The sequence below is a fragment of the Oncorhynchus gorbuscha genome, linkage group LG24 (genome assembly GCF_021184085.1).
Source record: "Oncorhynchus gorbuscha isolate QuinsamMale2020 ecotype Even-year linkage group LG24, OgorEven_v1.0, whole genome shotgun sequence".
Classification (NCBI taxonomy): Eukaryota; Metazoa; Chordata; class Actinopteri; order Salmoniformes; family Salmonidae; genus Oncorhynchus; species Oncorhynchus gorbuscha.
Window position 1 is genome coordinate 16,479,542 of NC_060196.1, and position 16,643 is coordinate 16,496,184.

Sequence of the window (16,643 nt, forward strand, 5' to 3'; positions counted from 1 at the left end):
TTCCTTTCCCGTGGCAGTCCTCATGAGAGCCACTTTCATCATAGCGCCTGATGGTTTTTGCGACCGTACTTGAAGAAACTTTCAAAGTCATTTTTTTCTGGATTGACTGATCTTCATGTCTTAAAGTAATGATGGACTGTCGTTTCTCTTTGCTTATTTGAGCTGTTCTTGCCATAATATAGACTTGGTCTTTTACCAAATAGGGCTATCTTCTGTATGCCACCCCTACCTTGTCACGACACAACTGATTGGCTTAAACACTTTTTTGGTTACTACATGATTCCGTATGGGTTATTTAATTGTTTTGATGTCTTCACTATTAATCCACAATGTAGAAAATAGTAAAAACAGAGGCACTTCAGAACACACTTCCTTTAGATCATTTTTTGGAACTATCTGTTGTTCCATGTAGTGAATATGTTATTCAATACGTTTGTATGGGCTAATAGCAGTAGGGACAAAAATACTTTTACATCCAATAATGTGTTGATGTTTTTTTATACTTCCTTGGTATGACCTCCTTAAAATAATTCCATATAGAAGAACCTTGTATTCATACTTACCTTTATGAAGGTGCGTAACGGGCTTTGCAGGTGTGGTTCCCTTGCTCGCTCTGAATAAATATAATTCAACCACTGAAAACCCTCCCATTTGCTGGACAACTCATTTTCTCATTCAGCAGGGTTTTCAGTACATTTATCTTAAGCCATCCCTTTAAAAACAGTGTACCTTTCATTTGAATTTGGTTGATAGACTAGAATACATCAAGACAACGGGCTCAGACGATAGGGCTCATTGAAAGAAAGACTTCTAAATATATGCATATTCATCTCCGTTTCAACACCAACAGGTAGATTTAAAAAATAATCTGATGTAGATAGTTTAGGCACATTTTGGGGTTAGAGAAGTATGTATGGAAAGCTTTTTACGCAGAAAATATATTACCCATGGTAATGTAGGACAATTCGTGTACATATAATTATAATATGGAGAATAGCGAACAATAGTAGGCTATTACTCTCCTCTATTGCCTGCACTAACCATGGAACAGTGTGATGACACAGCCAAGTATTGGGCCATGTGTCAGGTTCAAACTGTTGCTGCTTAGTCTGTGCTCATCTCCATAACATTTTAATTAGCCTACATTTCTTTATTTCATTTTAAGCACTGTTCCTCAGCAACAACCACATGTCCGCGACAGTGTATACAGAGGAAACAAATGAAGGTAAATGAAACATTACTAGGCCTACTGACGGTCAGTACTGATAGTGGCATATATTTAACATGATAGATATAGGAAACGGAGAATGTCGGGGTAGCCTATAATTAACACATTCCAGACTTAACATGCAGGAATGGGCAAAGGCTGTACAATTTAAATTCTACCTAATGGCACAGCATTTCATAGACTTTGAAACGCTTTGCTGCCATGTGACTTGTTTCACATTTGTCTCCAGAGATTATTAGGTAAAATATGGCTTATCCAAATGGATAACTCATTTACCTAGCTCTTATCAATAGTTATCATCAAGTTGTGCATGGGGAATGCTGCTATTTCTATCATTTAAAAAAATGAAGTAGATGATTTTTCCACTTGGTACCCGGTCGATTCATGAGACCTTATTCATGGTTTCCTCTCGTGTAAAGGTAGGGGAATTATGATGGAATTAAGTCAAGGTATCTGTAGACATACCTCCACCACACCTTCATTTCTTACATCTCCACCCAGAACAAATAGCAGGTGAATATCATGCTCTTCTCATGCTTACAGTATGTTCAAGGTCAGGATACACACAGAGAAAAGTGCAAAAAAAGGGGAATTAACGTTCAATTTACGCGCTAAAAACATTCACTGTCTTTGTGATATGCAACTCCGGTGTAGATTTGGCCTTGTGTTGTAGGTTATTGTCCTGATGAAAGGTGAATTCCTCTCCCAGTGTCTGGGGACAACCAGATTGAAGCAGGTTTTCCGCTAGGATTTATCCTGTGCTGAGCTCCGTTTCTTTTCATCCTACACTCCGCAGTCTCTGTCGATGTCAAGCAAACTGTTACGAAACCCATTTACTAGCCCACGGATATCGTTGCACTCGCTTTGTCTAGGGTTCCGAGGCCTAGTTACATGGCCTTTAACCTGAATGAATGTGTGCATTTTTGTGAGAAATCAGTATTTGAGGACTGTGTTGCAATTCACAGAGTTAGGGCCAGCTCCGTCTTGACCTCTTGGTCGGACAGTTCAGGCTTATGATGATTTTTTTCAGAGGATGACAAAACATAAATACAAATAAATAAAGGTACGCCAAAACTCAAAAACACTTTGACAGATTATTTTAATTGGAAACACCTGATGTGCTTATCAAGCAGGCTCAGCATTTAGACAAGATTGCTGCTGCCCCCTGGGGGAATGGAGTGTGGAAGTGTGTTTGTCTATGTCCTAACACTAACCTTCCCCCCCATATCATAACACTACCCGTACCTTGATGCATCTAACCGCCATGCTTGGAGGCAGTTACTCAGTGATGCGTTGTGTAGAATCTGCCCCAAACATAAGGCTTTACATTTATGTTGAAACGTGTATTTCTTTGCCATGTTTGTGTTGTTGTTGCCGTATTACTTTAGTGCCTTGTTTGTGTTGTTGTTGCCGTATTACTTTAGTGCCTTGTTTGTGTTGTTGTTGCCGTATTACTTTAGTGCCATGTTTGTGTTGTTGTTGCCTTATTACTTTAGTGCCTTGTTTGTGTTGTTGTTGCTGTATTACTTTAGTGCCTTGTTTGTGTTGTTGTTGCCGTATTACTTTAGTGCCTTGTTTGTGTTGTTGTTGCCGTATTACTTTAGTGCCTTGTTTGTGTTGTTGTTGCCGTATTACTTTAGTGCCTTGTTTGTGTTGTTGTTGCCGTATTACTTTAGTGCCTTGTTTGCATATAGGATGCATGTTTTGGAATGTTGATATTCTGTGTATTTGTATTGTTCTTTTCACTCTGTCACTTAGATCATTCTTGTGGTGTAACTACAATGCTGTTGATCCATCCTCAGTATTCTCCCTTCGCAGCCGTTGAACTCTGGAGCTGTTTCAACATCACCATTGGCCTCATGGTGACATCCCTGAGCAGTTTCCCTCCTGTCCTTGCAACTCGGTTCAGAAGGATGGCTGTTTATTGTGTCTGGGTGGTTTAATGCATCATCCACAGCATAGTTATTAACTTGACTATTCTTTAAGAGATATTCAATGTCTGATTTGTTATTGTTACCCATATACCTACCAATCACTGCCCTTATTGAGGCTTTCGAAAAGGTCCCTGGTCTTTGTAGTTGAATCTGTGCTTGAAATTCAATACTGACTGAAGGACCTTACAGATGATGTACGTATTGGGGACAGAGGAAGGGGTAGTCATGCTAAACTCATGTCAAACTCCAAAGTTGACTCCTGGTCTAATTTAGGCTTGCCTAAACAAAAGGGGAGAAGACTTCTGCAAGAACTCTATTTTAGTCATTTCATTTGTATTCATTTGTTGACATCGTATACTTATCTTTTCACTTTCACATGAAGGAGTATTGTGTGTGTCAATGAAGAAAATCATGATAAATCTGTTTCAACCTTGGTCATGCAACAATGTGAAACATTCCAAGGGGGGTGAATACTTATGATGCCGACTGACCCCCCCCCCTCCCCCCACGCGTAGCAAGTAGTCTGCGTACGCACACACACACAAACACACTCTCTCTCTGCCCCCCCCCCCACCCCTCTCTCTGCAACATTGAGAGAATCTTGAATGGCTGCATCACTGGTTGGTATGGCAACCGCACCACCCTTGGGCGGCCCAGTACATCACTGGGGCCGAATTTCCTGCAATCCAGGACCTCAATATCCAACCTGGTCTCATAGACTAGACGTAACGTAGTTAACGTTAATCTGGGACACTCAAATGATTATGATATGTTACGTTTGGTATGGACAGAAAGTTACTTAATTAACCCTTTAACCTTACTCCTAATCTTAACCCCTAACCCCGAGCCGAGCTAACATTAGCCACCTAGCTAATGTTAGCCACAACAAATTGCAAGTTGTAACATATCATTAATTTAACAAATTTGTAACACATTGTACATATTGCAAATTCATAACATATCACACAAATTGTAAATCGTGACATATCATATGAAATGGATGATGGACATCTGAAAATTAATAAATACCAGTGTCTCGGATTTACAAAAAGAGTAATACGAAATGATCTAAGACCAGGTTGCCATCCCAGGCGGTGTGAAAGGAAGACCCGGGAAATTGTTAAAGACTCCAGCCACCGAAGCCATAGACCAGGGATGGGCAACTTTGATGGGGATGGGGGCCACAAAAAATTGGAACTCATCATGAGGGGCTGCAGTTGCTTGCTGGTCTGGGTACCCACATCCATAGCCGTGGGCTAATTGACTAACTATCGGTGCCTGACATAACAAGAAAAAAACTGCACAACCAAATTTCTAAATTGCACCTTGTTCTATTATTCTAACTCACAACAGTAAGCCGAGACCTCGACTGAGTTCCCTCCCCCCAAAATAAAAAAATTAAGTGAATTGCGATACCCGAGTAACAAGTCTGACACCAAATGCTACTTCTATCCCTAAGTTTTAAAACGACAAAATGGCTATACAGACTATCTGCATTGACCCTTCTATTTTATTTTTGCACTGACTCTATACTCACTCACTCACTCACTCACTCACTCACTCACTCACTCACTCACTCACTCACTCACTCACTCACTCACTCACTCACTCACTCACTCACTCACTCACTCACTCACTCAACACTCACACACATACAACACACACACACATACATACATACATACATACATACATACATACATACATACATACATACATACATACATACATACATACATACATACATACATACATACATACATACATACATACATACATACATACATACATACATACATACATACAATCATCATATACTGTATGCTGCTGCTACTCTGTTTATCATATACTATATCATATCCTGATGACTAGTCACATCTGGCCCTACCACTCCAGTATTCCTGCACATTGTATATATGGTCCTGGAACTGACCCTGGAACTGACCCTGGAACTGACCCTGGAACTGACCCTGGAACTGACCCTGGCACTGACCCTGGAACTGACCCTGGAACTGACCCTGGCACTGACCCTGGAACTGACCCTGGCACTGACCCTGGCACTGACCCTGGCACTGACCCTGGAACTGACCCTGGAACTGACCCTTTATAATGCTCACTTTACTTTCTCATGTTCTTCTTTTATGTTCTGCTTTACTTTTTTTATATAGTACTACTGATATCGATTACGTCATTGTTGGGAAAGCAAGAAAGGCATTTCACTATTCTAGTGCACATGACAATTAACCTTTGAAACTCTCTCTCGCTCTCTTCTCTCTCTCTCTCTGTCTCTCTCTCTACAGCCTCTTAGCTGAAGTCTTTGTCTGGAGTAATTGCTTGTATGGCCATTTTGTTATTGTCAGCTCGGCAGAGATTTTGGCTGGGCCCCTCACTCAGCGGCTGACTCATACAGTACTTAAGGCACCCCAGCCCCCAATAAGCCCAGTAGGGTTCTGGTCAAAAGTTTTGCACTATATAAGGAATAGGGTGCTGTTTGGGACACAAATCTATAATTTATGTCTAGTGCTTTTCTTTGTCTTAATATTTATGGGGAGGGGTTACAAAACATTATGAACACCTGCTCTATCCATGACAGAGACTGATCAGGTGAATACAGGTGAAAGATATGATCCCTTATTGATGTCACTTATCAAATCTACTTCGATCAGTGTAGATCAGGGCTGTCAAACTCATTCCATGGAGGTCCTAGTGTCTGCAGGTTTTTGATTTTTCCTTTCAATTAAGACCTAGACAACCAACTCTATATTAGGAAGGTGTTCTTAATGTATAGGGTGTAGTGTCTTAGTACAGTATTAGTGTATAACACACAGAGACAAGGAACATCTTTTCTGCCCTCATCTGTGGTAGTTATACTACTCGGGTAGTGCTACTATTACTCTATTGGTGTCAGAGAAGCTATCTTTGATGTGATCATGGAAATTTGAAGTGAATTGTGATTGTGAGGGATTGCAGCTGGTAGGGCATTGCAGTAAATGGTAAATAGCAGTTTCCAATAGTGACACCTGCTGGGAATGACAGGTACAGTACAATAATAGTTCAAATGCATATTTGGTGTGCAGTGGCGACCCGTCATTCAGGACTGGTGGGGTAGAGCCCCACATGTTTTGAGCCCCACATTTTTAGCAAAAATAAATGAAATATATTAACAAAACAATTGGGGGCTTGCCTGTTAAGGCATGTTATTTTAGCATTCATACGTGTCACATATCAGTTTGCAAATCATTTAAAATATATATAATTCAGCTAACAGAGCTGCATACACACCTGGTCTCGTTTTTGTTTTCTAGAGTAAGGCACCTCCAAAATGCAGGGGCTTCAGCCTAGCTCACTGCTTTCTGTGGTGGTGGGGCAAGTCAGCAGAAAATAGGAGCTCTGCGCCGTGATTGTCGCGGTGTTCTGTCACTCACAGGGACAGTACGTCATCGGCAAGTTTAAGTCCTTAGTAAGTGTAGACATCCGACATTTCAGCCCTTTGGGTCCGGCCATAGAGTTATATTACAAGTGTCCTTACAAGAAGGCTCAAGGTCATTGGCCACAGATACAATGATGTCAACTCACGTTATATGTACAATAGCTCTGATAGTACTGATCATGTCAACATCTTACTTTTAATGTCTTAGTGAGCAGTCATCATCATGAATCAAGACCACAATCTACTGGCAAATCCCTTTTTAACCCTTGTCATATGAAGAGAAATAATGAAGAGAATTTATAGATAAAAGGTGTTCATAAAGATTACCCTACAAGTTGGAAATCGCAAATTCAACAATGGGTCGTTTGGAAGGAATCAGAGGCTAACTGCAAGCATTGCAAAGCAACCACTAACGTTAGCCTGCTATTCAATGGAGTAGTGTGGCTTTTTTTCCCCCGAGTTCCCACCATTAGTCCAGAAAATGCCAGACTTTGATGACAAAATTTGCCCACAAAGGACCACTGCGCCACCTTCACAAGGTGAGTCCAAAAATGTATTGTATGCTGCTGTATAAATGATGTAATATGCAAGGGAGATATATATATATATATACTGTAGCTAAGAAAGTAATACTAAGTGCACAATGGGCTACTAACAGCTTACTACACATGTGCCTCACCCTAATAATTTGGTCTATTGACACCAACGCTGTATTGTAAACACATCGTAAATATCATCCGCTTGTCATCCCATTATGCCATAGTTTACACACCTCAATTGTCAGTAGAAACCACATTTGTTTAAGCAAGTCAGCCATATCAGCTATGTTTTTTTAAAGGCAGTAAATGAGGCTGAATGAACTGTTTCGCTGCCAGACAAGGCTCCGCTGATAGTCAGGTGTAGCAGTGGTAAGGTGTTGGGACTGGTGTTGGGACAGCTTTATGTAGGCCATAACAGTTTGTGGGCACCCTTTGTCACTGTTATAGCGCAATGCATGTATTGTTTAGTGTTGTGATGTGTTGTTAGTGGCTTGGCTGGCTTGCATCCCACATTGTTTTTTTTGCCCCACCAAGATTCGCCACTACTGGTCTTGTGTAGTTTGTCCAAACCTCGCTACTATACAAAGTACCTGATACAGTCAGTTAAGGTTTCGCTAGTTCCTCAGTTGAATCGTTAGGCTAGAACAAAAGTCTGCACCGACCATGGCCACCCTCCAGAAATGACATAACATTTTTTAAAACGTGGTATTTTTTTTCCATTTTATTTTGCTTGACATTGACAGACGTCATTGAACCATCAGCAGATACAAACAAAACGAAAGCGTCTTTTTGGCAAAGAACAGACAAATACGATAATCAATGGGTTCAAGGCTTTGATTCTGTCAACCCTTGTCCATTCAAAAGATAAATGACCTATCTTCTCTCCGGCTCTGAATGCAGTTAAGGTAAATACACCACGATACTTATTCAACTGGTCCAAACATTGTTTCCATTCTGAACGTGACCTATCACTTTTATAATGCAATTTCACAGAGGTCTGCTCATGTCAGTTCATCACAGCTCACTTCACTCATTCACTTAGCAAAATCATCAGATGCAATTATAATTACCCATACATTACCCTATGTTTACCCATATCATCCCGAAATTGTCCTGTGCAATGGTTTCGTCAATTCAAGTCAGTGGCTGTCACTTTGTTATATGCGTTTGCTCTGTTAAGACACACACACCTGTGCCCGGCTGCATTGTGTTGAGCTGGATGGTCTGATACCCTAGAAAAGGGGTGTTTTGTCTGTAGGTTATGGTCAAAAGGAGGTTCATAGTGTCTCCATGTTCCTGCTGGTTGTAGGGGTTGAGCTGCTTGGAGTTGAGAGTGAGAATGCTCAAAGGGCACAGTGACCGGCTGCTGAAGAGCCCAGCCTATCATTGAGCAGTCAGTTTGACATCTTGCCACCTGTCCAGAAAGTGACTTTTCCATATCCACTCATTGTTCTGCATTTTGTCTTTTCAACGCAGCTCCAAGAAATAACGTTCCATTCCACTTCACTTCAATTTCCATCCAATAAAATGAAACAAACAATCATTGAAGGTTTGATATCATATTTTGGGGCAATTTGTGCTTGGATCAAAGTGGGCCATTTCCAGACAAAATGAACTCGGCCCTTTGATCGATGTCCAAACAACTCTCTGCAGACAAATGTTTTTTTTTTCGGGCCTATTTGTTTGCTGGTCAAATGTTCCCATGATAACCCCAGGTTCCGATCTTACATTTTGTGGAATTTCCGCATTCCATTCCATGGTGCAAGTGGAAAAGAGCACGTTCTTTTTCCTTTGACCTCTTTCTGGCTTGCAACGGCAAACCCCATCTAGGTGTTTTAAGGCGGAATTATATTGGTTATTCCCCATGTTGATACCCCAAAGGCAACCATCAACCGCTTTCACTTGCAGCGACACTGCAAATGTCATTGAAGAAGGTTAAGCAATTTAATGACAGTAGCCATCCACATTAGCCACTCCCTTTGTCTGTCCCTCAAGAATCTAGATGTCTGTCTCCTTCAGGCCGTAGCACTCTGTGAGGTCATAGATCTGATAGCAGCTCTGCTCGGCGACATCGTTGTAAATCCCCATGGAAACCGTGTCTATCTCAGTCCTCGCCAGGGCGGGGGCCGCGACGCCTCCCTTCCCGCCTGGACCTCCCTTAATCTTATTTGACAGATTGTTCATCTTCTCTTTGAGCTGGAACGATGACTTTTGTAGCGGCGGGAACAGGCTCCACCCTTTAAAACTCAGTGAAGGTCCTTTAGATCCCTTGTAGTAGTGCGAGCTCCCACACGACTCGTGGTTGAGGGTGTACTCTGGTTGGCAGTCTGTCACCCTGGCATTGCTGATACCCATAATATCCATTTCCCTGCCACCTATGCCCTGGTGGTGGGGTCCCTTGACGGCCGTGCGCCAGCGCTGGTTGTAGAAGCGCCGCAGGACCCGGCGGCGGCGGTGGCACTGGCAGCGGAGGAGGCGGGTGAAGGCGCGCTGGAACTCTTTGCTGGAGCACGGGTAGATGACAGGGTTAATGCAGCTGTTGAAGTAGCCCAGCCAGAAGATGACCTTAAAGACCATGTCAGATGGCTTCAGTGCCGGGAAGAAGGAGCCTGGGAGGGGACAGGGGAGAAAGGCGTTAGGATCTGTGATAATGTTTAAGATATCAAAATGCCTAGCGCATAAGTTATTTCTTTTCATTTATAAACTTGGACTTTTTGTGTGTAAGACAAGAATTGGCCTGACATGAGACATCTAGCTGGTTTTTCTATGCATCGCCAAGACCGAACGGCAGCTTCTTCGGGTAAGGTTAAGTGGGAGGTGTGTGTTTCTCTGTTAACAACAGCTGGTGCGCAATCTCTAATGTTAAGAAAGTCTCTAGGTTTTGCTCACTTGAGTTAGAATACCTAATAATAAGCTGCAGACCAAACGATTTACCTTTTGAGTTTTCATCTATATTTTTCGTAGCTGTCTATTTACTACCTCAAACCGATACTGGCACTAGGACTGCACTCGACAAGCTGTATAGGGCCATAAACAGCTGTATAGGGCCAGTGATTTTAATGCAGGGAATCTGAAACTGTTTTACTTAATTTTCCCCACCATGTCACCTGTGTTACTAGCGGGGAAATGCTCTAGATTACCTTTATTCCACACACAGAAATGCATACAAAGCTCTCCATCGTCCTCCATTTGGCAAATCTGACCATAACTCTATCCTCCTGACTTCTGCTTACAATGAAGTGGATGCTAAGCTGGATGACTGTTTAACTAACACAGAGTGGAATATGTTCCGGGATTAAACAGTTTACCACATAAATCACTGACTTCATTAATAAGTGCATCGACAACGTCGTCCCCCATAGTGACCGTACGTACGTACATATCCCAAGCAGAAGCCATGGCTTACAGGCAAAATCCACACTGAGCTAAAGGCTAGAGCGGAAACGGCGGGCCGAGGACGCCCCCATTCACATCGACAGGGCTGTAAGCGGAGTGGATCACGAGCTTCAAGTTCCTCTGTGTCCACATCACTAAGGAATTATCATGTTTCCACACACACCACCAACACAGTCGAGAATAATCAAATAAAATCGTATTTGTCACATGAGCCCGGATACAACCGGTTTAGACCGTACAGTGAAATGCCTACTTCCAAGCCCTTAACCAACAATGCAGTTTTAAGAAAGTAATTACGAAATAAGCTCAAGTAAAATAAAGTAACACAATAAAATAACAATAACGAGGTTACAGTATTTACAGGGGGTACCAGTAACGAGTCAATGTGTGGGGGTACAGGTTAGTCAATGTAATTGAGGTAATAAGTACAGTGGCTAGGCATACATAATAAACAGCGAGTAGCAGCAGACTGAAAAAAGGGTGTCAATGCAAATAGTCTGGGTAGCCATTTGATTAATTGTTCAGCAGTCTTATGGCTTGGGAGTAGAAGCTGTTAAGGAGACTTTTGGACCTAGACTTGGCGTTCTAGTACCACTTGCCATGAAGTAGTAGAGAAAAAAGTTTATGACTTGGGTGTTGCTGGAGTCTTTGACAAACTTGAGGGGCCTTCCTCTGACACCGCCTGGTAAAGAGGTCCTGGATGGCAGGAAGCTTGGCCCAGTGATGTACTGGGCCGTACGTGCTGTAGTCAATGAATAGCCGTTCATGACTACAGACGTGAGTCCTACGGGTCGGTAGTCATTTAGGCAGATTACCTTAGTGTTCATGGGCACAGGGACTATGGTGGTCTGCTTGAAACATGTAGGTATTACAGACTAGGTCTGTAAAATGTCTGTGAAGACACTTGCCAGTTGGTCCGGGTATGCTCTGAGTACACGCCCCATGACCTCTTTAAAGGTCTTACTAACAATGGCTACAGAGAGCGTGATCACACAGTTGTCTGGAACAGCTGGTGCTGTCATGCATGCTTCAATGTTGCTTGCCTCGAAAGCTAGCATAGAAGGTCGTCTGGTCGGCCTGTGTCACTGGGCAGCTTCCGGGTTTCCCTTTGTAATCCATAATAGTTTGCAAGACCTGCCACATCCGACATGCATCAGAGCCAGTGTAGTAGGATTCAATCTTAGTCCTGTATTGATGCTTTGCCTGTTTGATGGTTTGTCAGAGAGCATAGCAAAATCTCTTATAGGCGTCTGGATTAGTGTCCTGCTCCTTGAAAGTGGCAGTTCTAGCCTTTAGCTCGGTGCAGATGTTGCCTGTAATCCATGGCTTCTGCTTGGCATATTGTCACTGTGGGGATGATGTTATCTATGCACTTATTGATGAAGCCGTATAAATCCCACCATTGAATAAATCCCGGAACATATTCCAGTCTGTGCTAGCAAAACAGTCCTGTAGGATCCGTGTCATCTGACCACTTCCGTACTGGGCGAGTCATTGGTACTTCCTGCTTTAGTTTTTCCTTCTAAGCATTCAGGAGGATAGAATTATGGTCAGATTTGCCAAATGGTGGGGGAGCTTTGTACTCATCTCTGTGTGTGGAGTCAGTGGTCTAGATTTTTTTCCTCTGGTTGCACATGTAACATGCTGGTAGAAATGAAGTAAAACAGATTTAAGTTTTCCTGCATTAAAGTCCCCGGTTACTAGGAACGCCGCTTCTGGAACTGCATTTTCTTGTTTACTTTTGGCCTTATACAGCTTGTTGACTGCGGTCTTGGTGCCAGCATCGGTTTGTGGTGGTAAATGGACAGCTACAAAGAATATAAATGAAAACTCTCTTGGTAGTGATGTTTCAGTGGAGAGGAATGCTTTGTACAGCCCCCACATCCCTAATCTCATCTCATCCCCGCCACGGTGTTGACCGGCCCTCCTTTCCCTCATCTCTCCTTGCCCTGGCTTGAGCCCTCTCCCTAGGGACCTGTGGGCAGTTTAGTTTAGATTGGAGCTGACTTGGCACACATGGACACACACACACGTTTGTTTTTACTATCCTTGTGGGGAACAAACAATTGATTCCCATTCAAAGTCCAATTTTCCCTAACCCCTAACCCTGAACCAAACACTAACGCTTAACCTTAACAGGAAATTTCACAATATTTTATTTCATATTCGTCATCTCCAGCACCACCCCAACATCAACATATGTGAAAATGGCTCTTTTCTATGTTTTGTACTAAAAAATATAGAGGAAGATAAGTGTTTACAATGACATCATCAACCAATTAGTAGGCAATTAATTAGTAGGCAATGCCTACTCATAATTGGTTAAAATTACATAAGACAAACCGATGTAATTGGAAACACTTGTCTCCCTCGATCTTATTTTACTAAAAAACATAGAAACGCCCCATTTTAACATATGTTGATGTTGCGGGGGTTAAAATGTCCTTTAAACCTTAACACCAAACCCCTAACCTTAAATCCAAACTCTAAAACCTAACCCCTAACGCTAGTTCTAACCCTAACCAGGGGTGAAAGTTGAATTTATTTTTTCACGGAATGGGACCGTCTATTAGTGCACACTCTTGCATGTTTTTTATACACCAAATCATATAATTTCATATAGAATCCCTATTAATTCAAAAGGATCTCTGTGGGCCTAGTCAACATGTATTGCCTTTTATTGTGGCATAAACACAACCAGTCATGATTTCATATGATTGTCAAATAATCACTTCAAATGGCTCCTTTTCTAGGCTACCCGCGCACACGCTCATCCACTCGCAACATATCACCAGCCTCATAAACAGTGGTCAAAGGAAAGAGACATCTGCAACACAAAACACCAAGAAGTTTAATGACATTTGGCGATTGTCATTAGGCCAGAATTTACAAGTCCACTGCTGTCCGCGCACACCTTGGTGTCGGCCACTCGTCCCTGCCTTGGGCGAAATTTCAGTGTTCTCGTCAAACAACGTTCCAAGTACATTGGCGTAATAGCCCACAGTTTTCTTGTCATTTTGATGTAATTGAATTTTTTAAAAATATTTATTTTACCTTTTTATTTAACTAGGCAAGTCAGAATTCTTATTTTCAATGACGGCCTAGGAACAGTGGGTTAACTGCCTGTTCAGGGGCAGAACGACAGATTTGTACCTTGTCAGCTCGGGGGTTTGAACTTGCAACCTTCCGGTTACTAGTCCAACGCTCTAACCACTAGGCTACCCTGCCGCCCCTAATTATTGTGACCTTACAGTGAAATGCTTGCTTACGAGCACCTAACCAACAATGCCTTTAAAAAAAATACGGATAAGAATAAAAAAAAGGAACTAAGTCATTAAAGAGCAGCAGTAAAATTACAATAGCGAGACTATATACAGGGGGTACCAGTACAGAGTCAATGTGCAGGGGCACCGGTTAGTTGAGGTACTATGTACATGCAGTTAGTTATTAAAGTGACTTTGTATAGATGATAACAGAGAGTAGCAGCGGCGTAAAAGAGAGAGAGAGGGGGGGGGTGTCAATGCAAATAGTCTGGGTAGCCATTTGATTAGATGTTCAGGGGTCTTATGGCTTGGGGGTGGAAGCTGTTAGAAGCCTCTTGGACCTAGACTTGGCGCTCCAGTACAGCTTGCCGTGCGGTAGCAGAGAGAACAGTCTATGACTAGGGTGGCTGAGTCTTTGACAATTTTAGAGCCATCCTCTGACGCCGCCTGGTATATAGGTCCTGGATGGCAGGAAGCTTGGCCCCAGTGTAGTAGTGGGATGTTCGCACGTCCCTCTGTAGTGCCTTGCGGTTGGAAGCCGAGCAGTTGCCATACCAAGCAGTGATGCAACCAGTTAGCATGCTCTCGATGAACCTTTTGAGGATCTGAGGACCCATGGCAAATTTTTTCAGTCTACTGAGGGGGAATAGGTTTCGTCGTGCCCTCTTCACGACTGTCTTGGTGTGCTTGGACCATCTTAGTTTGTTGGTGATGTGGGCACCAAGGAACTTGAAGCTCTCAACCTGCTCCCCTGCAGCCCCGTCGATGAGAATGGGGGCATGCTCGGTCCTCCTTATCCTGTAGTCCACAATCATCTCCTTTGTCTTGATCACGCTGAGGGATAGGCTATTGTCCTGGCTCCACACGGCCATGTCTCTGACCTCCTCCCTATAGGCTGTCTCGTCGTTGTCATTGATCAGGCCAACCACTGTTGTGTCATCATCAAACTTAATGATGGTGTTGGAGTCGTGCTTGGCCTTGCAGTTATGAGTGAACAGAAGGTACAGGAGGGGACTGAGCACGCACCCCTGAGGGGCCCACGTGTCGAGGATCAGCGTGGCGGATGAGTTGTTACCTACCCTTACCACCTGGGGGAGGCCCGTCAGGAAGTCCAGGATCCAGTTGCAGAGGGAGGTGTTTAGTCCCAGGGTCCTTTGCTTATTGATGAATTTTGAGGGCACTATCGTGTGGAACGTTGAGCTGTAGTCAATGAATAGCATTCTCACATAGGTATTCCTTTTGTCCAGGTGGGAAAGGGCAGTTTGGAGTTGAATAGAGATTGCATCATCTGTGGATCTGTTAGGGCGGTATGCAGATTGGAGTGGGTTTAGGGTTTCTGGGATAATGGTGTTGATATGAGCCATGACCAGCCTTTCAAAGCACTTCATGGCTACAGATATGAGTGCTACGGGTTGGTAGTCATTTACACAGGTTACCTTAGTGGTCTTAGGCACATGCACTATGGTAGTCTGCTTAATTTTACATTTTTACATTTAAGTCATTTAGCAGACGCTCTTATCCAGAGCGACTTACAAATTGGTGCATTCACCTTATGACATCCAGTGGAACAGCCACTTTACAATAGTGCATCTACATATTTTAAGGGGGGGGGGGTGAGAAGGATTACTTTATCCTATCCTAGGTATTCCTTAAAGAGGTGGGGTTTCAGGTGTCTCCGGAAGGTGGTGATTGATTCCGCTGTCCTGGCGTCGTGAGGGAGTTTGTTCCACCATTGGGGAGCCAGAGCAGCGAACAGTTTTGACTGGGCTGAGCGGGAACTGTACTTCCTCAGTGGTAGGGAGGCGAGCAGGCCAGAGGTGGATGAACGCAGTGCCCTTATTTGGGTGTAGGGCCTGATCAGAGCCTGGAGGTACTGAGGTGCCGTTCCCCTCACAGCTCCGTAGGCAAGCACCATGGTCTTGTAGCGGATGCGAGCTTCAACTGGAAGCCAGTGGAGAGAGTGGAGGAGCGGGGTGACGTGAGAGAACTTGGGAAGGTTGAACACCAGACGGGCTGCGGCGTTCTGGATGAGTTGTAGGGGTTTAATGGCACAGGCAGGGAGCCCAGCCAACAGCGAGTTGCAGTAATCCAGACGGGAGATGACAAGTGCCTGGATTAGGACCTGTGCCGCTTCCTGTGTGAGGCAGGGTCGTACTCTGCTTAAAACATGTTGGTATTACAGACTAAGACAGGGAGAGTCTGAACATGTCTGTGGAGACACTTGCCAGTTGGTCAGCACATGCTCGCAGTACACATCCTGGTAATCCATCTGGTCCTGCGGTCTTGTGAATTTTGACCTGTTTTAAGGTCTTATTCATATTGGCTGCGAAGAGTGTGATCACACAGTCTTCCGCAACAGCTGGTGCTTTCATGCATGTTTCAGTGTTATTTGCCTCGAAGTGAGCATATACGTAGTTTAGCACGTCTGGTAGGCTTGTGTCACTGTGCAGCTCTCGGATGTGATTCCTTTGTAGTCTGGTTTGCAATGGTTTGCAAGCCCTGCCACATTCAATGAGCGTCAGAGCCGGTGTAGTACATTTTGATCTTAGTCCTGTATAGAAGCTTTGCCTGTTTGATGTTTTGTCCGAGGGCATAGCGGGATTTCTTATAAGCTTCCGGGATAGAGTCCCGCTCCTTTAAAGTGACAGCTCTAGCCTTTAGCTCAGTGCACGTGTTGCCTGTAATCCATGGCTTCTGGTTGGGATATGTACAGTATGTGTGGTCACTGTGGGGATGACGTCATCAATGCACTTATTGATGAAGCCAATGGCTGATGTGGTGTACTCCACAATGCAATCGGAAGAATCCCGGAACACATTCCAGTCTGTGCTAGCAAAACAGTCTGTAGCTTAG

General features: G+C 43.5%; 1 protein-coding gene across 1 annotated transcript in view; it reads right to left on the minus strand.

Annotated features, from left to right (window-relative positions):
* Positions 1-7,835: 7,835 nt before the first annotated feature.
* LOC124011982 (alpha-1D adrenergic receptor-like) overlaps positions 7,836-16,643 on the minus strand; it is a 37,648-nt gene continuing 28,840 nt past the window's right edge. Inside the window, exon 2 of the mRNA XM_046325283.1 lies at positions 7,836-9,740. Coding sequence (XP_046181239.1) covers positions 9,130-9,740 — 611 coding nt within the window. The 3' untranslated portion in view covers positions 7,836-9,129. The remainder of the gene's footprint in view (positions 9,741-16,643) is intronic.